General features: G+C 48.2%; 1 protein-coding gene across 2 annotated transcripts; it reads left to right on the top strand.

The window, feature by feature from the left end:
• Window positions 1-16,186: 16,186 nt before the first annotated feature.
• On the top strand, window positions 16,187-20,485 carry LOC311220707 (alpha-tectorin-like). 2 transcript variants are annotated; one of them, XM_084304257.1, is made up of 8 exons: window positions 16,187-16,283; window positions 16,939-16,980; window positions 17,071-17,100; window positions 17,376-17,506; window positions 17,975-18,256; window positions 19,329-19,466; window positions 19,987-20,177; window positions 20,312-20,485. In XM_084304257.1, the coding sequence occupies exons 2-8, from the start codon at window positions 16,947-16,949 to the stop codon at window positions 20,313-20,315; spliced, it is 810 nt and encodes a 269-aa protein (XP_084160383.1). In that variant the 5' UTR covers window positions 16,187-16,283; window positions 16,939-16,946; the 3' UTR covers window positions 20,316-20,485. The 2 variants fall into 2 exon arrangements, with proteins under 2 accessions (XP_084160383.1, XP_084160382.1); XM_084304256.1 differs by having other exon boundaries at window positions 16,207-16,283; window positions 17,068-17,100.
• Window positions 20,486-21,905: the final 1,420 nt, after the last annotated feature.

Consider the following 21,905-nt stretch of genomic DNA (forward strand, 5'->3'; position numbering starts at 1 on the left):
GGAGGCAACGAGGTTTTCGCTCTGCTGGGGGATGTCGTCCTCCGGCTTGAGGTTGAAATCGCCGCAGAGGCCGCAGGTGTGCTTGTAGTAACTACTGGGGAGCTCGATGAGCAGGTACCAGTTCCAGTCGTACGTCACCCGGAGGCCGAAATCGGTCTCCAGCACGGCGGTGAGCCCGCTCTGGAACAGCTCCATCCTGCCGTCCTCCAGGCTCACCGGGAGCAGGGTCAGCACCCCGTTCACCTAGGGATGAGGTGCATTACAATTAGTTTTTCTGCAATTATTTTGCATCCACGTGCAGTTGCTTTTGTTGGGCTTTGCCCTACCCGATTTACACAAGCCTCCTGGAGGTGTCCCCCCTGCTCTGAGGTTTCTTGCACACTTTTTGGCTTCCCTGGGGGGCAGAAAACCACCCCACGTTGCCCCGTGTGAGTCAGGCAATTCCCCTTGTACCCCAACATTTCAAAACTTCACGTTTTTGGCTTGATGGATTCAGCCAAAAAATGACGGTCGCCTTGATGGAGATGTTGCCCATGATGGAAGAGATGGATAGGAAAGGAGGCGGGGATGAGACGGGTGAGAAAGGAGACGGAGAAAAGCCAACCCTGCCCGTTTTAAGCCAACTCACCCTAATTTTGCCCACTTCCTTCTGACGGATGGAGATTTGTTGGCCGTAGACCTCAACGTTGGCCAAGTTGATGTAGGAGACGGACTTCAGCCCGCCTCGGATGTTGTTCTTGGCCTCCACCTTGAAGGGCACCAACCTGGTGTCGCTCCCACAGGATTCGGCCATGGTGTAGGTGCAGGTGCCTTGGAAGTCGAAATCCAGCCCGTCGAAGGTGTGGTAGTGGGGGTCACCCCAACCCCAGCAGCTGGCCACCAGGGACGGGACGCACTTGGCCTGGCCGTCCTCAAATTTGCACGTCTCCTTGGGCCGGCACTGGAGGGCTTTGCAGGGGTCTGGAAGGAGAAGAAATGCCCTTGGGGGGGGGATGTTTTGGTGAGGAGCACGTCCCGTGTCATCACGCAGACCACGCGTCTTCACTGGCTTTGAGGTCCACCAAGCGTCCTCTGTTCCCCCCCTTGGGCTTTAAGAGGGGCTCGGCAGCTCTGAGATGCAAATCAGAGCACAATAATCCACCCCTGAGCCCAAATCCACCCCTTTTCAGCTCTCTCTCCCCCCATTTCATAAAGAAAAGCATCAAGATTGGGTCCGTCCTTACCCAAGATCCCTCCTGCCCTTCAAGAAGGTGGTTAAAATTGGATATTTGGGTGGACCCAAAGCAAAGAGTTGGCTTTGCTGAAACCTTTTATTTCTATAAAATTCTCCCACCACATTTCTGAGCATCTTAGTGTTGAAATGGGATCCGTGGCCTCCATCTCCCCTTGCTGTAGGGTTCCCACCTCGTCCTGCACCTTTATCCACGGATCCCAACCAGCCCCAGGATCTGCTCTGGCTCAGAGATCCCTTTCCCCCCAACTCATACAACCCCGTTTTTTCCTTACTCTGGTTGATGCAACCCAAGACCCCGTCCCGAATTTCACAGCTTTCGTCATCGCTGCATCTGTGGCTCTCGCAGGTCACGCCCTTGCCGGGGATGCACATGCAACTCGACTGGCAGTTGTGCTGCACGACTGACTCATGGGGCTGCAGGGCAAGAGGTTGTTAATGTTGAGATGAGAAGAGCAAACCATTAGGTGTAAATTCATAAAAAAAAAATCATAAAAATATGGAAATGGAACCCAGGGACCAGATTCTTAATCCCCCATTGTTAGAAAATTAGAAAAACTGCCTCCCTCTTGGAAAAAAAACACCTCCTTTCCGTTTATCCATTTAGTTTTGCTCCAAGAGAAGCTGATTTTGGGTGACTAAGATATCTAGAAAAATGTGGAAAATGCAAGAACTTAATGTTTCTTCCACGTTCTCCTGCAGAGAGAAAAATCAGGTCATCTGAGACATGGAAGAGTGCTCTTTTTTGGTCTTAATGTGCTCAAAAGGGGGAAAACATGCACTGAGATCTACCGGAGCAAATATACAGCTTGCAAAAGGCAAAATTGCTGAAGGATGTCTTGTTTTTGTTGCAAGGAAGGAGTCTGGGAAAAAAAATCTGCCTTCTTTCACCTTCCCTAAAGGAAAAATCTATTATTTAGCACCTTCAGCTGTGGAATGCATCGCATCTATCCGCAGGCACCCACGGCTATGCTAGCACTTTTATGGAAAGTGATGAAAAGACGTGAAAATGCCTCAGATTTCTTCATAACAAGGAGCAGAATCACTTGGCAGAGGGAAGATTTTGCGTTTTTCTTTGTGCAAGGTGCTTTGTGCCATACGCCCATCGCCTTTGAAGGTTCTCGCTTGCACTAGGCTGCTATGCAGGCGGGAAGAATAAAACCCAAATAAAATTGATTAAGAAAACCCCAAATCCCCCAGCCTCAAGACATGACTACCTTGTAATAAATCCCTTCCACAAAACATCCACATTTGTCCTTGGGGACACAGGCGTTCCCATCAAAGGTGTACCCTTCATCGCAGCGGCAGCCTTCGGTGCATTTTTGGGGGCATTTGGAGGCATCCACGAGCCCCGCGCAGCTGTTGCTGCAGAGGTTGGTGCACAAGGAGTAGCTGCTGCTGGCCGGGCAACTCAAGGCTGGAAGAAAAAGGAAGATTGTCCCCAAACTGAAGGTTGGGCAGCCCAGGATTGCACCCGATAGAGACAGTGGAGCCCTACTTTTGGTGAAAATCCACCCCGCTGGTGCTTGTGTTGGCTTTTTCCATTCACCCTCAAAGCCAATAAAAATGCATCTTATCGGCTTTGCCAAGTCTCTTCCCACTCAAAACGTGCCCCAACACATCGACTTTTCCCAATATTTTCATGCCACCCCCATCATCCCACCCCAACACCACCATTCGCATCACCCCACGCCTTGATGGTGCTTCGGCTCTCAAGACGCTTGGCCAAGACGCTGTCCCTCTGAATTGATCTTTCAATTCCTCCCAACGGGGTGTGAATTCCAGACCACAGGGGACGTTTCCCACCTCTGACCCCCACTTACGGCAGAAGGAAGGTTTCCTCCACGCCTCGATGGTGACGCCAGCGTCTTGGCAGGTGGCTACGTAGCTCTGGACGCTCTGGCAGAGGACGTTGGTGTTGCCTTCGGTGAGGCAGAGGTCACGGATGCAGGCGTGGAAATACGGGGCTGGGTTGATGGTGTTATAGCAGGACGAAAAGGGGCCCTCAGGGACCACGAGGATGCCACAGTAGTTGGGTTTCTGGAAGATCTCCTCCTTCTCCTTCGTGCAGTCCGGGCAGTCGTCTTTGGAGCAGTCGTCACCGCAAGCCACCTCGGGTGTTTTCCAGGCCGAGCCGAAGGCGGTCACATCGGGGGCGTTGTGGCCATCGGGGAGGAGATGATCGTCTTCTTGCTGCCCGTTGTAGTTGCCACAGAGCCCACAGAGGTGGCCCTTGTAGCCCTGGGGGGCTGTGACCCTCACGTGGTGGAGGAGGTCGTAGTGTACAACAAGGCCGAAGCTGGTCTGAAGGAGGACGCCCATCCCGTGTTGGTGCACCTGGAGCTGCCCCTCGTTCAGGATGGCCGGGAGGTTGTAGAGTATGGAGTCCACCTGGGACAGAGAGAGAAATCCCATGGTGAGACCTCAGGGAGGGAGGCTACGGGGGTAGGAGCAAAAAAACATCGAGGGAGGCACCTTCTAATCAATGTTTTTATTAATTTATGGCTCCCAGTTTGCAACTGGAAGGGGAAGTGGGGATGAAAATGGCTTTCTGTTAAAGGTAAGTTCTTCTCCCCATCAAGAAAAAATTTGGAATCTCTTGTGTTTGCACCCAAAAATTGGTGAACCCCCAAATTTGGCCTTACTTGGACCGTTCAGTTCTTGCTTCATGCCCAAGCCAACACCAGCCCGTAGACTTTGCCATCAGCTTGCAACCAAAGGCGAGATTGAGCATGAAGCCCGACTATATTGGGGTGTCCCCTCCATCTTGATGCCAAAGTCAACATTAGGCTGTAGACTTTGCCACCAGCACGTTCACGCCCACGTTGGGCCACCAACTACCTCCTTACCATGACTGTTCCCGTCTTGCCTCGTGCCATGGTCAACGTGAGCCCGTAGACTTCAACGGACAACGCTTGGACGGTGGAGACCTTCCTTTTCTGCCGGGAATCCTTCTCGATTTTCACCACGAAGGACTGGACGCTGTCGTCGCCGGCACAGGTCTCGGTGAGGATGTAGGAGCAGGCGCCGGGGATTTCGAAGGCCAACCCGTCGAAGGACACGTAGCTGCGGTCACCGGTGACCACGCAGGTCCCAAGGGCGTCGGATTGGCACTGGGTGACGCCGTCGACAACTCTGCACTCGGTCTCGTCGGTGTCAGGAACCTCTTCGCAGAGCACGGAGCCGTTGTCCTGGCACTGGCATTTCTCCTGCTTGGTGGGGTGGAAAGTCTCCCCCAGCTTGTAGTAGAAGTCCTGGTAGAGGCACCCGCACTGGGCCATGGGGACGCACTCATCGCCACTGAACGCGAAGCCGTCGTCGCACACGCAGCCCTCCCGGCAGCGCTCGGGGCACTTCACCGGGGTGTAAATGCTGCTGCAGATCTGGCTACAGCTCTGGGAGCAGAGCTCGTAGTGGCTGTTGGCAGGACACGAAATACCTGCCGCAAGACAAAGGGGGGATCGTTAGGAGCAAGGAAATTACGGGACAGAGCCAAGAGGTTTCCTCTAACTGGAAAGAGTTGGGCCCAGAGATGAGGTTGGCTAGAAGTAGGATTTTTTCACCCAGTTCCTTCGTGGTTAAATCTCATCTCTTGCTTGCTGTGGACATGAGGGAAGAGATGTTGATAAGGGAGGTCTCAACCCTTTTAGGTGGGTTTTTAAACCATTTAAATCCATTTTTTCCCCACTATTCCCTCAAGCAACACAATTGCTGCCACGTTAGGTTCCTAATTGAGTTTTGACACCGGTCCCTCTCCCTTAATACTGACTTTTGGTGCATTTTATAAATTTTTGACCTCTAGGCAACCCAGGCAATTTGCCTCGACTCTCATTTTAGCCAAGAATTTGGTGTTTATTGGGACCAAATCATGTATAGCTGGATGAGGGTGTGCATTGGCTGTAGACAACAACAACGGGTCCAAGCCAGACTTTGGGTGGGATAAAACACCGAGTGAGACCTCTGGTTCATCCCCACATGGGTTTTTCCCAGGACTGGGGCTCCCTGTGATGCTCACCACCCTTTGTGAAGCAAAAAAATGCTTTAATTGTCCCAGCTTACTGCAGAAATCGTCCGTCCTCCAATTCCCAATGGTGACGCCGGCGGCTTGGCAGGTGGCGGCGTAGTGGCTGATCTGCTGGCACACCACCGCTTCTTGGTCTGGGAAGAGGCAAAAATCATGCACGCAGCTCTGGACGTATTTGAAGGGGTCCACCAGAGCGTGGCAGGCTGTGAAGGGCCCGTCCACTTTCGAGATGAGCCCGCAACCCTTCTCTGCGACCTCCTGCTGCCTCGTGGCCTCCAGCAAGGTGGGACATTGCTCCTTCGACAGCTCCATGCAACCCGGGACGTCAGCCACCTTCCAGCTCTGCCCGAGGGCGTCGGGGTTTAGTGTCGTTTGACCGTCCTTCATCATCATGTCGTCGCTCGTGTCCCCGTTGTAGTTCCCGCAGAGGCCACACAGGGCATCCGCGTAAGTGCCAGGCACCACCACGGTGACTCGGCTCTGCCAGTCGTAGGTGACGGTGACGCCGAAGTCGGTCTCCACCACCGCGTCCTGCGCGCTTCTGTAGACCGAGATCTTCCTCTTGTGGTGGTATGGTAAGTTGGCCAACTGGTTGTTGACCTGGGGGCAAAAGAAAAATAAATAAATAAATAATCTATATCCATCTGTAAAGACAAATTGTGTTTTCATGCCGCCTCAGATAACTGCAATTTTACCATTTCACCATCTAAAGCATTATTCATTATTTAGAAGTTATTTAGAAGACTTTTTAGATATAAACGTTATTTAGAAGACTTTTCAGATCTAATCATCCGCCCCAAAGCAGAGATGCCCACCATCTTTGAGATAAACAGTGCCTTGGCTTATCACATACTGACCTCCTGGTTCAGGTGAAGACCTTTCAATGAAGGCCTAATGTTTAGGCAATTAAATCTTGATTTAATTGCCTAAATTAATTAAAATTAATTAAATTTACCAGGGCAATCAGACCTGGTAGCTCTGGATATCAGCAGCATGGTTGGAGAAGGATATTCAGCATTATCCAATACAGGGGAGAAAAAATGAGGAACGAACATGGAAGAGTGAAAATGGGAAAAGGAGGCTGGGGTGAGGAGCAGGAAGTGAATGTAGAAATGGAACAAAATTTGCCAAACTCACAGTGATTTTATTGGGGTCTTTCTGGCTGATCACAATGCTTTTCCCGTAGACTTTGACCTTGACGAGAGCGATGGAGGACAGAAGTTGGTTGTTGTGCTGGCCGTTCTGCACCAGCACCTGGAAATCCACCAGGTCTTGGGTCTTCTTGCACAACCCGGTGAACTGGTAGACGCACGTGCCCTGGAAGATGAACCTCCCGCCGTCAAAGTCCTTGTAGTGAGTGGTGCCGTAGGCCGTGCAGTTCCCATAGCTCGTGGGGTAGCAATCCTGGATGCCCTGCTCTACCCGGCACTCTTCCCGGGCACGGCAACTGGCCTTGCGGCACACGGCCGTCCGCGTGGCCGCGTCGCAGACGCAACGCTTCGTGCAGGTGTTGTCACCCCAAAACTCCTCGCCGAGGCCGTAGAGGCGGCCCTCAAAGACACAACCACACTCGGCCTGGGGGATGCACTTGCCAGCGTCCAACACGAAGCCCTCCTGGCACTCGCAGGCCTCCACGCAGGTCGAGGCACCGCAGTCGGCCGGCATCGCGGCGTTGTTGCAGGTAGCGGGGCAGGTGCTGCCGCAAGACGTGTAGTTGCTGTTCTCCGGGCAGGATAGAGCTGTTGAAGGGATGGGACATCACGTTTGCAATGGGTGGGTTGCTCCTCGGCAGTAAGGAGGTGAAGCAGAATGGTAAGAGTATCTACGGGGACTTTTGGTAGCCCCTTGTGGGCATCCTGTAGCCCGTGTAGACTTCATGGGGCTTCTACGTGGACTTTTGGGAGCCCACGTGGACTTTTGGGAGCCCACGTGGACTTTATGGGGTTTCTACGGGGACTTTTGGGAGCCCACATGGACTTCATGGGGCTTCTACAGGGACTTTTGGGAGCCCACGTGGACTTTTGGGTCTTCCTACATGGACTTTATGGGAGCCCATGTGGGTTTTATGGGCTTTTTGCGTGGTCTTCTGCTAGCCTCTATGGGGACTTGCCTTAATAACTTTTTCTAGCCCTCTTTTCATGGAACTCACAATTTTATGCAGCCTAATTCAAAGTGACCAACTTCAGAGGGACAACCATCCCCCTTGGTGCAATTTCCATTTCATACCCATTCTCTGCCCGTTCCCACCCCATCTCACTTTAATTCCGCCCACCCTAATTAGCACCACGGCACCTCGCTCGCCCAAAGGGACGATTTTCAGCCAACCAGGAGCTACTCACGACAACGCGCCGGCGTCCTCCAGTCATCAACAATGATCCCCTCTTCCCGGCAGTCATCCGCGTAGGCTTTCAGGGCTTGGCACAGCTTGTTATGGAGCCCGTCATTGACACAGAGGTCGTAGACACAGTTGTCCAGATAGTTTTTGGGGTTGATGACGGCGTGGCAGCGCTGGAAGGGCCCTGAGCTTTGACTGAGCAACCCGCACAACGCCTCCACCTTGTACTTTTTGGCCTCATCCCGTGGGCACCTCTTGCACTCGCCGATGCAGCTGTCGAAGCAGACGCTGCTCTCATCCAACACCTTCCACCCCCAGCCCAAATCCACAGTGTTCTGGGCCGTATCCCCGTTGGGCAGGAGAACATCATCCTGGGGGTTGCCGTTGCTGTTGCCACACATCCCACACACTTTGTTGGCCAGCACGCTGGGGATCTTCACCACCAAGTGGTCGTCCCAGTCGTACAGGACCTTCAGGAGGAAGTCGGTTTTAATCAGGACGGACCTGCCCTTCTGCTGCAGCTGGAGCTTCCCTTGGGCCAGGGAGATGGGGAGGCGGGAGTACTGGTTGTTCACCTGGCGGGGAAATAAATCAGATGCAAGACGTGTTGAATTTCGAGGTGTTTTCTTGCAAGTTGCGAGCCTCAAACTCAACAAAAACCACGAGAAGACAGCATTTCCCCTCCACTTCACCATCCCCAATTTTCCCCCCTCCTTGTGCAGAAACCTGACGATCAGCCAAGGACAACAAAACCCAGACGGGATCAAGGCAACACCATTTTCCTTCAAAAGATGTGAAAATGGCATCGGTTTCACCCACACTAGGGCCAAGGTGGCAAAGGCAATTTTCCTGCCACGCAAGAAATGCCTTCATGGTTGTGGAAATATACACACAATACACGCAGAAAATATGTTATTCTAGTAAAACACCACGATATTTTTTAGATTTCTTAATTTTTATCATGCATACCCTCACAAAGCCATCCTCGGACCTGACCACAGTAATGGTAATGTCGTAAACTTGGACGATCACGACACCGACGTAGGAGACTTTTGGGTTACCCCTGTGCTCGTTTTTGGCCTCGACGCTGAAGACGGGCAGGTCTGGGTCTTCATCGCAGGTCTTGGTCATGGTGTAGGTGCACGTGCCCATGAAATCAAAGGTTTTCCCATCGAAGGTAAGGTAGTGGGGATCGCCGGTGACCCTACAGGTTGAGAACGTTTCCTGGATGCACGTGGGCACTCCTTCCACCATCTTGCACCTCTCCTGCTCCTGGCAGATGACGTCGGCGCAGGAAAGCGTGGAATAAGTTGCTGAGATAAAAAAATAGATGGTAAGAAAAAGCAGAAGCATCCACGAGAAAAGCCAGTGGGATGCAAGGTACAATGGTGGGAACAAAGCACGGAAGGGTCAGTGGGTTGGAGGCCATAATTAGTGGAATACCCCAAGGGTTGATACTGGGTCCAGTCCTGTTTAATATCTTCATATTAATATCAGTAATATTCATATTAATGATGTTCATAATATAAATATGAAGATATTAATCGTATTAATGAAGATAAGAATCATTACACCTGGATGATGGGACAGAGCATCCCCCAGGCACAGGAACACGACGGGTTCCAGGTGAACATCAGGAAGAACAACGTTGTGCAGGTGATGGAGCACCGGCTCCAACCCAGTAAGGTGGTGGAGTCTCCTCCTTGGAGGATCTTCAACAGCCACCTGGACGTGATCCTGGGTGACCTGCTTGAGCATGTGTTGGACCAGTTGGCCTCCAGAGGTCAACTTCAACCACTCTGTGGTTCCACAGAGCAAGAAGCCACCACCTCATGGCCACATAACCATGCCTTGAGCCCTACTTACGCGTGGCACAAAGACCAGTGAAGCCAAAGCCTCTGTAACTGTTGAAGCCAAAGACCAGTAGCCCAAAGGTTGCAGAGTGGTGCTCGGCGCTCTGGATCTCGAATGATTTGCTGATGCTGAGCATGGTCCAGGAGAAATCCGAGCCGGGAACTTCTTCCCATGAGCCCTTCAATGTCTTCTGGTTGGCAGTGATGGAGTGCGTGTCCGTGTTCTTGGCGACGATGAGCGCGTAGTTCTTGTAGTCGTTCAGGCTGTTGACCCAGTAGGACGGGCAGTAGCTGCTGATGGGTGGGATGTTGAGCAGGAAAGGGTCTTGCCTCAGCGAGCCTTTTCTGGCACCGGTGAAGAAGAAAACCACTTGGATTGAGGCCAAAGAGTTCACGTAGAACGGCGAATTTTGACTCGTCTCAAATCTGTAGACCTCGCCGGCCAGGACGTCCTTTCTGGAGGCTGAATCCCCCAGGTGGTAGGAAATGGAGGTTTTCTCAGCCGCCACAACGTAGACGTAATCGTGGACCTTCTGCAGCGGGTTGGGGGGCACGATGTAGGTGTTCCCCCAGGCGGTGACGGGCAGGAGCTGCTCCACCACGTAGTCGCAGTCCGTGCGCACCTTCACGCACGTGTGCCCGCTGAAGACGGCCACCGCGTTGTCCGACGTGATCTTGGTGCCCGACAGATCGTCGGTGCTCTGCAGCTGCAGGCTGTGGTAGGGGTCCAAGGAGAGGCGGAGAAGCGAGCCGGAGGGGTAAGTCGTCCCTCTGAAATAAGCACTGCCCTTGAAGGCGATGGAGACGAAGGTCGCGGCCTTCCCGGCCACCACCACGAATTCCTTCAAGCCGTCTTTCGAGCTGTCGTCCGGCGTCACCACGTAGTACTCGGTGCCCAGCTTTTCGAGGGGCAAAACGGCGGTGGCCCCGATGCTGTAGGGCTTGGAGCTGGTGAAGACCACGGAGATGTCCTTGGTGGACTTGATCAAGAGGCTTTTTTGTGAAACCCGGCTCCTGATGAGCTCCAGGGTGCCGGGGACGTAGAAGGAAAACGTCTCGTCTTTCCTGAGGGTGACGGTGTTGCTGAAGGTGTCATCGCCCGTCGTCACCGTCACTTGGGTGGACTCGAAGTAGGAGGTGAAGAGGAGCTTGATGTTGGGGCGGGTGGCTTCCTCGTTGTTCTGGGGGAGGGCGACTAAGAACTCCTTGCCGCGAAAAGTTGCGGTTGAAAGGCCTGGAAAAAACGGGGAAAAAAGGTGGGTTTGGCTGCGGAAATTATAGTAGGAAATTATGCAGAAAAAAAAAAAATCCAAAATTAAACTTTTTTTTTTGGTTGCAGAAACTTGCAATAGGAAGCTCCTAGAAGAAATAGGAAGCTCCTAGAGAAATTTCTCTAACAAAAAAACAAAAAACAAACAAACAAACAAACAAAAAAAAAGGACCACCAATAAAACAACAAAAAGAAAAAAGAACCCAAACACCCAAAACCAGGAAAAGAAGGCTTTTCAGCTGCAGAAATTTCAGTAGAAGGTTCTAAAGAATACAAAAGAAGGGTTTTCAGCCTCAGAAATTGCAATATAAATTTCTGGGAGAAAAAAAAAAAATATTTCCCCCCCCCTCCCAGTAGAATATTGCAGGAGAAAGTTCTGAAAAAATGAAAAATAGGAAATAAATGTTTTTGTTGTTGCTGCAGAAATTGCAACTGAAATTTCTGAAAGTAGGGAAGTAGGAAATAAAGGGTTTTTTGTTGTTGTTGCAAAAATATACAGTTAAGAAGTTCAGAAAAACTAAAAAAGCAAAAGGTTTTGATGCAGAAATTGCAGTAGCAAGTTTTGAGGTGTATTTTTGTCTTTTTTGTTCCTCGTAGTTTTTAAAGCATGCAGTGAATGGGGTTTTCTGCATAAATTATAGCGCAGAGCCCTGAGAACCAAAATACGAAGAATAGCGGCATTTTGCTGAAGAAAACTGAAGTTTAAAAGTTCAGGGCAAGGAGGATAAAGTCTGCCTGAATACAGTGACTGCAGCAGAAAAGTCAAGGGGGAAGCACCAGAAAAACAAAAATAGCCCCAAAAATTTTCAGCAGAACCTTGCCATTGAAATTCCTATTAACACAGTTAGTAATAGCTATTTTCTCCCCCAAAAAATAGGTAAAAAGGACCTTTTTACAGTAAAAAAGCCCTTTAGCTGAGAATAAAACAAATAAATGATTTTAATGATTTTTGATGAAAATCAAACAGGTTTTAAGGGGCTTTTAGGTGAAAACCAATACATATTTTCCTGACCTTCCCCCCATCCGAATAAACAGGTTATATATATATTTAATTAATTAATTAATTTTCTGGAAAGGAAAAGAAGGGAAAAAGACTTTTTTTTTTTTTTTTTTTTTTAAATAGAATAAAAAGGTAAAGAGAACATTTTTAAACCAAGAAAGAAAAATCCCAGGGAATAAGTTATTTATTTATTTTGTATTTTTTCATGCAGACCAAAGAAGTAAAAAGGGCTGTTGGGTGGGAAAAAGGAATTTAGGGCATTTTTCTAAACAAAAAAGAATTCAAGTAGTAAAAAAAAAAACTATTTCTGAAAAATGGGACAAGTGATAGGGGAATGCTCAAAAAAAAAAAAAAAAAAAAAAAAAAAGCAGGTTATAGGTTATATAAGGGTGTTGTGGTTAAAAAAAGGAGTTTATAGGGCATTTTTCTCCTAAAAAAATAAAAAATCGGGTATTAGATATTTTTTCCCTTATGAAGTCAAACAGGTAACAAAGACCTTTTTTTTTTTTTTTTCTAAAAAAAAGAAAGGAACGACCACTAAATGGATGATAATAGGTGTTTTCCAACAACTGAAACACAAAACAAGGAGTAAACCTTATTTCTTAAAAAAAAAAAAAATAAAAATTAGGGAAACAAGGGCTTTTCACCCAAAATACGATCATGCTGTTTAGTGAAAAATAGGATGTTAAGGTTTTATTTTTCCTCATAAAAAATATGTTATAAGGGTTCTTAGTAAAAAGTAATCACAGGTGATGATGGCTTTTTTTTTTTTTGTGAAGAAAATTTGGCAAAAAAGGGAAAGACAGGTGATAAGGATTTTTTTTTTTTCCCTAAAAAAAAGGGAGTAAAGAGATTTTCTTGGAAAAAAGGAGCAGATAATAAATGTAGTTTTGTTTTTATAAAAATGAATAAATAGGTGATAAGGGATTTTTGCTGACAAAGACACAAACTAAAGATTTTTGCAGAGAAAAAAAAAAAATAATTTTTTTTTTAGAAAAAAAAGGAATAAGGGTTTCTTACTGCAGAAATGCACCAATTTCCCCCCAAACAAGCCCCATCCTCAGAAAAATGGCATTTTTTGGATGAACAGGGTCATATCATCACTCACCACACATCAGGGACAGCCAGGCTGGGAGCCACCACATCCTGCCCATCGCCATCGCTGGATAAAAAAACGCCAAGAAAAAGTTAAAAAGAGGCAAAAAAATGAGCTTAGGGTCGAGCAAGAGCTTAGTGGGGACCTCCATGTCCCATCTTAGCTCAAAACTACCCCAAAGTGATGTTTTTTAAATTTTTTAGGGGGATGAGCCCCACCCTCACCCCATTGCCACCACGTCCAACCCAACTCCTGAAGTCCCTCTTGATGCCACCTCCAAAACCTCGTATTTTCCCTTATTTCCATCAACTCCACCCACCTGGTAACCTTCCACCAAGCCTCCTATGGATGAATCCACCCCCAAATTGTTGAAATTTGGGACAAAAAGGGGCCAAAGTGCAGGGGCAAGCCCCCTGCCCACCTGCAGATGCTCTCAGAGGTGCGGGTTCCTCTCCATCACCCAACGTCCGTTGGGTTTAGCACCCAACTGATCGGACCAACAGGGACCGGGTGTTTTGGCTGGGCTTGGGTTGGGGAAATAAATCCCTTTTTAATTAATTTGTGGTTGATTTAACCCAGCTGGGACCCCTGCTGGTTGGGTGGAGGTATCACCGACGCTTCATTTTGCTCATGCGGGATGTATTAGGGGCTCCCAGTAGAACCCAGGATGAGGATGAGGATGGGGATGAAGATGATGAGGATGATGATGACGATGGAGATGAGGTTGGGGATGGAGATGAAGATGAGGGTGGGGATGGAGATGAGGATGAGAATGAAGATGGGGATGAAGATGAGGATGGGGATGAGGCTGAGGATGATGATGATGGAAATGAAGACGACGGTGGGGATGGAGATGAAGATGAGGTTGGGGATGAGGATGAAGATGAGGTTGAGGATGGGGATGAAGATGAGGTTGAGGATGGGGATGAAGATGAGGATAAAGATGAAGATGGGGATGAGGATGAGGATGGAGCTGGGGCTGGGGATGAAGATGGGGATGGGAATGAAGAGTGGGATGGGGATGAGGGTGGGATGAGGATGAGGATGATGATGAAGAAAACAATGAGGATGGGGTTGATGATGAAGATAACAATGGGGACGGGGATGGAGATGAAGATGGGAATGAGGAGAAACGTAAATGTAAGAAAAAGAGCAGAAAGTCACTTAAAAATGGAGCCACTTACTGATAGGCTCAGCGCAGCTCTTTGCTCTCCCCGAAGCCCATGGAAACGTGAGGATGGAGGGGAAAAAAGTGCAGGGTTGGTCCCAAATCCTCCCTTTTTATAATCAGATGGGACCAATCTGTGTTTTCCTGAGAACCTTCTTGCAGAACTCACCCGGGACCACGGGGGGGAAAGGAATTGGCTCTGAAAAAGACAGATTTTGGCTGATTCGAGAGAATCCTGTGGAGGGGGATAGGGCAGGAGCTGCCGAGATCTCACGTGGCTCGAGGAGGTCAAGTTGCAAAACAACCCCGGGTTTCCTGAAAATGAGGATATCTGGGGCACATGGTGAGCCAGGATCTGAAGATAAGCAGCTGGTTTCCCTCACCCTTGCAATGCTTTCCTTGGAAAAAAAAAAAGTTTGCAGGGGAACCTTGTGATGGGTGCGGGATCCATGGGGAATCTTGCAATGGGTGCAGGATCCATGGGGAACTTTGCAACGGGTGCAGGATCTGTGTAGAACCTTGCAATGGGTGCAGGATGCACAGGAAACCTTGCAGTAGGTGCAAAATCTGCAGGTGACCTTGCAATGGGTGCAGGATCCATGGGGAACCTTGCAATGGGTGCAGGATCCATGGGAAACTTTGCAATGGGTGCAGGATCCATGGGGAACCTTGCAATGGGTGCAGGATTCTCAGAGAACCTTGCAATGGGTGCAGGATCCATGGGGAACACTGCAGTAGGTGCAAAATATGCAGGTGACCTTGCAATGGGTGCAGAATCCATGGGGAACCTTGCAATGGGTGCAGGATCCATGGAAAATCTTGCAATGGGTGCAGGATCCATGGGGAGCATTGCAATGGGTGCAGGATCCATGGGGAACCTTGAAATTGGTGCAGGATCCATGGAAAATCTTGCAATGGGTGCAGGATCCATGGGGAACCTTGCAATGGGTGCAGGATTCTCAGAGAACCTTGCAATGGGTGCAGGATCCACGGGAAACCTTGCAATCGGTGCAGGATCCATGGAAAATCTTGCAATGGGTGAAGGATCCATGGGGAACCTTGCAATGGGTGCAGGATCCATGGGAAAGTTTGCAATGGGTGCAGGATCCATGGAAAATCTTGCAATGGGTGCAGGATCCATGGGGAGCATTGCAATGGGTGCAGGATCCATGGGGAACCTTGAAATTGGTGCAGGATCCACGGGAAACCTTGCAATCGGTGCAGGATCCATGGAAAATCTTGCAATGGGTGCAGGATCCATGGAGAACCTTGCAATGGGTGCAGGATCTGCAGGTGACCTTGCAATGGGTGCAGAATCCATGGGGAACCTTGCAATGGGTGCAGGATCCATGGGGAACCTTGCAATGGGTGCAGGATCCATGGGAAACTTTGCAATGGGTGCAGGATCCATGGAGAACCTTGCAATGGGTGCAGGATCCATGGGGAACCTTGCAATAGGTGCAGGATCCATGGGGAACCTTGCAATGGGTGCAGGATCCAACACGGGACATTGCAATGGGTGCAGGATCCAACACGGGACATTGCAATGGGTGCAGGATCCATGGGGAGCATTGCAATGGGTGCAGGATCCACGGGAAACCTTGCAATGGGTGCAGGATCCATGGGGAACTTTGCAATGGGTGCAGGATCCATGGAGAACCTTGCAATGGGTGCAGGATCCATGGGAAAGTTTGCAATGGGTGCAGGATCCATGGGGAACCTTGCAATGGGTGCAGGATCCAACACGGGACATTGCAATGGGTGCAAGACCCATGGAGAACATTGCACTGATTGTATAACCTGTGGCTACCCCAATTAGCATTCTTTCTTTTTTTTTTTTTGGCTATGGCAAATAAACCCCGCTGAGCGCACAACATCCCCAGCTGCAGCCCAGCACCCTTTGAAATGGTGTTTTTTTTCCCTCTTTCGTTGGAAAAATCCCAGCTGGGAGTCCTCAGGAACGACCACCCCCCTCCCCACATCTGCTCCACCTCCTTGCCAAAACCTCACGTAGGATAATGAAAAACATCGGGAGGAGCCAAGTGTCTCCCAGGTCCCGAAATCTTCCCCTGAGATCCCAGGGGACTGCGGCTCCACGCTGCCTTGATGGGCAGAAATTTGGCAGATTCCACCGCGTTTCTGCTTTTTTTTTTTTATGGCAGAGGGAGGCCGTGAGGGCTGCGTGTTAAAAGAAGGGTCAGGATCTGCTGGAAAACTCATTTCTTGGTGGCCACGCTCGTGTCAGTCCCTCTTTTCAGCCCTCTTCGCCTTTCCATTGTGAAATCGGGACACAACGAGATATCGAGGTAAGAGAATTATTTTTTCTCCCCCTTGATTCCTCTCTAAATTGCTTAAAATTGCATAAACCGAGCAGTCTGCTCCTGAGGAAGCACCAGATTTGGTGCAAAAAAGGATTGTTCTGTTTGTTTTGCAAAATACTCATCGAATCATCCTAATGACATCATGCATCCTCTGCCCTGCCTCAGTTTCTCTTTTTCCATCCATCCAAAAAAACTATTATTATTATTATTATTATTATTATTATTATTATTATTATTATTATTATTATTATTATTACTACTACTACTACTACTACTACTACTATTATTTAATGTGTGTTTATGTGTTTTCACCAAAATCCCACCAATTTATGGCTAGGTTTGCTCCAGGGAGTGATTCCTATGGGTTCAGTCCCCAGATTGGGGCAAAAAGGGGATTTAAAAGGTTGAAATGCGCAGGTGAAATCTACTTTTTCTCAACTGCCTCAACAATAAAAATAAAAGCCTTCTTGGTCAGACAATGCTTTGAGGACCAACCAAAATAACTCATCGTGTTGTGGGTGAAAATTGCTATGAAAAAAGCCCGGCTGTTATTTTAATGAGAAACCTTTCACCTACAGAGCATCATCAGGCTGCTTAATCATTACAATTAAAAATTTACAGAATTTTTACATTTTTGCAGGGGCTGGGATGAAGTCCTTCACTTTCCTGCTCCTGCTGTTGGGTATGTGGGGAAAAAAAATGGGATTTCTTCCAGGGATGCTGTTAGATGGAAACGTGGTGGTTAATATTTTCCCCCTCTCCTTTCCAGAAGCTGTGGTAAACGTCCAACCGGTGCAAGAAAGTGAGTTTTTGGGCAGTGGGATTTACTTTAATAGATGATATTCTCACCCAAAAATGTGGCTGTTTCTGCTTTGGTTTGGGAAGGTGGAAGGGAGTGGGGCTTTCTCATGGATATATGGAAATGCAAATTTATTATTATTATTTTTTTGTATGTGTTCCAAACCTGATGAGCTTCACCCCAAAATGCATGAGGCTGGGAGGAGCTGGGGTGGGGGTGTACAAGGTGGATGGGGCAGGGGTTGGTCCTGCATTACCTCTACCTCTGCCTTCCTGCAGCATCCCTGTTCTACCCCTATGGTTTGGACCAGAAAGACCACAAAAACCCCAAACTTGATGACGGTTCATCGAAGAAGCTGTCCCTCGCCGTGCCCTTCACCTTCTATAACAAAAAGTACCAAACCCTTTATGTACGTGAGCCAAAATTTGTGTGTCTTCCTTGCATGTCTCTCCATTTTCCATCTTTCCCTCTTTTTTTTTTTGCTCCCCTTTTCAATCCATTTTGTCACGGGCCCACCCTGAAGTCAACTCTTCCACGGGAGTGACCCACGGAAGACTTAATATGAGTTTTTCTGGTGCATCAAAGCATCCTTGTAGGGTTAGTGGGTCTTGGAGGAGCACTACACCCTTGGGTATGGCCAAGTTGACTTGTGCTACATCCCATCTTCCCCTTGTTTTTGATAGAGCTGTAGAGTCAATAGTGACCTAAATACCTCCAATATGGTCCTAGAGTTGTAAAATTTGCTGGTGAGAGCATATCCAGGTCCTGCATCCATCTCTAGAAGCCTGCAAGCAAGAGTACAAGGAGTTGACCTCATATTAGGGCTCCAACATAGCTGGTTGCCGCCCCACCGGCGTTAATCCAGTTTCTTTTGCAGGTGAACAACAACGGCGTGATTTCTTTCGGCAGCCGGGTCAACCAGTACACCCCCGACCCCTTCCCCCTGGCCGACGGGCGCTCCTTTGTGGCGCCGTACTGGGGGGACGTGGACAACGTGCTGGGAGGGGACGTCTTCTACCGCGAGACCACGGACCCGGAGCTGCTGGGGCTCATCACCAAGCAAATCAACCAATATTTCCCCGACATCCCCTTCACTGCCACGTGGGCTTTCGTGGCCACCTGGGAACACGTGGCCTACTACGGCTCCACCTCCAACAAGGTAAGGTCCGCAATTAAGGTCAAACAAGGTCCTATGTGCAAAAATTAATTTATTCTACCTCGCTCCATGCAGAGAAACACGTGGACACGGGCAAAAGTGTTGTGGAAGCAGAATGAATTAGGCCCTCAGACTGGTCATCAGGATCAAAGACATCCTAAACCAAAGACAAGCCTAAACCTTTGGCCTTTGCAACCCATTCATTGCTCTTATGACCTCTGTGCTGGCCTTCATGCTCCATTTTGTTGACCTTCATGTCCCATTTGTTGGCCTCATGACCCTTATATTGGCCTTAAGATCCACTCATTGGCCTTAAGATCCACTCATTGGCCTTAAGATCCACTAATTGGCCTTAAGATCCACTAATTGGCATTAAGATCCACTCATTGGCCTGGAGGTCCACTCACTGGCCTTTCCAACCTATTTGGTGGCCCATTCATTGGCCTTCAGATCCCCCATTTTGTCCCTTTCATTGTCTTTATGACCAATTTCTTGGCCTGCACAGCTCACGTATTGGCTTTATGGCCCACTTGTTGGACCCCGTGACTCATTTGTTTGTTTTTATTGGCCTTCACAACCAATTTGTTGGCTTTCATGAACCATCTGTTGGCCTTATGACCCATCCATTGGCCTTTGCCACCCTCTCATTTGCCGTCGTGCCTTTTGAGGTGAACACGTGTCCCCCAGTCCCCCCGTTTTACCTGCCAACCCTGGACATCCACACAAAACCCCAAAGAGCTCCCCAACCATCCCAAAGTGCTGACATGCAGGTGTTGTATCCAAACCTTTACTCCTTGATTAATTTACATTTTTTTTTTCCTGTGTGGAATGTCAGCTTTTCCACCACACCATCCCTCTGGGCACCCCGTGCAGAGAAAGAGGCTCTGGTAGAGCACCAAAAATATTTCTCTGGAGGTGGATGTGAAAAAAACAGCTTGGATAACCATGGCTTGACCAAGATGGCCTCTTGGCACGGGTCTAGGCGAGGAGTCTGCACTCATTTACACGCGCCAGGGTCCCATCCATACCTGCTCATCCCTCTTCTGATGGTGTCATTTGCTCTTTTCTTTCCCAGGGGAACACCTTCCAAGCTGCCCTGACCACCAACACCGAGACGTCCTTCATCATCCTCAACTACAAGGACATCCAGTGGACCACGGGGGCGGCGAGCGGTGGTGACGCCGAAACAGGCCTCGGAGGGACCCCGGCCCACGTACGTGGGGCTGAATTAAAGGCAGAGGGAAATGGGATGAAGGGAATCAAGGAAAAAGGGAGGAGGTTGACCTGTAGCATCATTTAGGAACACCTTCAGGTTCACCAGGTGGATAGCCCGTAATATTCTTGGAGGAGACATCAGGTTGACCAGAGGTAGGAGGTTGCCCTGCACCATTTTTGGTGGGCCAACTACACCAGGTTTGCCAAAAAACAGAGGGCAGCCCCATAACTTTTTGGAGAGGACAAGAACTGAGATGGGCCCATAACATATTTTGGGGTCAACAACACCAACAGTAGGAGGTTGGGGTCAACAATGCCAACAGTAGGAGGTTGGGGTCAACAACGCCAACAGTAGAAGTTTGGGGTCAACAACACCAACAGTAGGAAGTTGGGGTCAACAACGCCAACAGTAGGAGGTTGGGGTCAACAACATCAACAGTAGCAGGTTGTCCCATACAATTAATTCCCTGTAGGGTGGTGTTTAAGCCCCAAATCCTTCTTTTTTTTCCTATTTTTAGGCTGGCTTCAACAGCGGAGATGAAACCAACTACTACAACATCCCCGGCTCCCGCACCGACGCCGTCATAAACATCACCAAGACCTCCAACGTCAACATCCCGGGGCGCTGGGTCTTCCAGGTGGATAACTTCAAGGTGACGGGCGTCCCCACTGAGATGCCCAAGGTCGCTGACAGCAACAACTGCTGGTTGTGAGTCAGTTTTGTTTTTTTTTGAGGTGTGAATCTAGGAAAAAAAAAAAGAGAATTGCAAAAGTAAGGATTTGGAAATTGGTATTATCTTCCCCAGTACTCCGGCTTGCATGAATCTTGTTTTTTTCCTGCAGATAAACCAATGCAACTGGGACAGAAGGACTGTCCCCATTGCTCCTGTCCCCATTTTCCCCCTGTCAAACGTGTGCAACAGCCTCTGCCAGAGCAATAAAATTGCAGTCGAGACATCGTGGCTCCTGTGTCGTCTCCATTTCTCACGTGTCCGTGTGCATTTAGGGATTTTTGGAATTTATGTGTCCGAATTTATGCTCTTTGTGTGCACGCATTTAGTTTTTTTTTAAATATCACGTACATGAATTTATTTATTTATTTATTTTGGCCTCAGTGTGTGTGCATTTGTGTTTTTTTTTTTTAGTCTGTATATGCAAATTTATGGGTATTTTTAGCCCCTTGTTAACAAATTTCTTTTTATATTTATTTATTTTTTGTGTGTGTGAACAGATCTATGATTTTTTGTCTATGTGCACAATTTTATGTGTTGTTTTTTTTTTTTTTTTTTTGACTTTGTGTGTACAAATCTATGATTTTTGCACTCCACGTGCATGAATTTATGGTTCCTTGTATTATATGCATGCATCCCCCCCACCCTCCAGCCTCATCCCTTTACCATTCTGCACGAATTTAGGACTTTTGGCCTCTGGGAGCATCAGGGGTCTATTTCTGATCTCCAGCGCTCCCTGCCTGCAAAAAGAGAAAATTCAAGTGAATTCGGAAAAAAAGAAAGAGAGAAAAAAAAAAGAAAAACCCCAAATTTGGCAGCTCCGAGCAGCAACAATGGGTGCAAAAATAAAACCCTCAAAACACACAGACAAATTTCCCAAATGCTCTGATTTCATTATGCTTTTTTTATAATCCTCAATTTTTCCCCATTTCTTGGCATTTTCATGCAGGGACGTGAAGTCTGCCAATAGCCAAAATGACTAATTTAGGAGAAAAATAATAATTTTACGGGAAAAAAATCACCGAAATGACAAAGTGTTTTTTTTTATTATTATTATTTTTTCCCTAAAGAAAAAGTGGTTGTGGGAATGTGAACATGCAATGCAACACAAAACTCAACACATGCTAGGTGTGCACACAACATTGATGTGCACAACACGTGTGAACACACGTGTTTGTGAATGCACATGCACACGCTGGATGCGTGCATTGCACATGGATGTGCAAAATGCACTTTTGCACACAACGTGCAACACAACGCATGCATGCAACGTGACACACAAGCACACAACACCCTAAGTGTGCGCACACCACATGCAAATGTGCACAAAACACCCTCAAAAAACACCTGAGTCCCCAATTTGTCATCCTCCCCCCTAATACTTTGCAAAAAGAAAAATGAGCTCTTTTTGCAAAAATTCCCACCTCCCTCCCTTTTCTTTTTTTTTTAACTTTGACTTTTTTTTTTGACCCCTTTTTGCACTGATTGGACTTTTTTTTTTTCTTTTTTTTTTTTTTTTTTGCATTTTAGTCCCATCCCAATTCTGCAAAACCCCTCGCCTTCCAATTATGAGGTAATTTCACCAGAAAATATACTTTTTTTTTTTTTTTTAAACCAAGACCTTTTTAGTGAATCAGAATCAGCCTGGCCTTAATCAAAACCATGCATTCTTTCCTGTTTTCACCTCTTTTCTCGCCAAAAATGAT

Source organism: Netta rufina (genome assembly GCF_964035555.1).
Source record: "Netta rufina genome assembly, chromosome: 38".
Classification (NCBI taxonomy): Eukaryota; Metazoa; Chordata; class Aves; order Anseriformes; family Anatidae; genus Netta; species Netta rufina.

Bases quoted from the DNA above. Each gene is read 5' to 3' on its own strand.
- LOC311220707 (XM_084304256.1), top strand. From the start codon at position 16,947: ATGAAGTCCTTCACTTTCCTGCTCCTGCTGTTGG. The intron at 18,257-19,328 runs GTAAGGTCCGCA...TTTCTTTCCCAG, and splicing joins ACGGCTCCACCTCCAACAAG to GGGAACACCTTCCAAGCTGC. The intron at 19,467-19,986 runs GTACGTGGGGCT...TCCTATTTTTAG, and splicing joins TCGGAGGGACCCCGGCCCAC to GCTGGCTTCAACAGCGGAGA.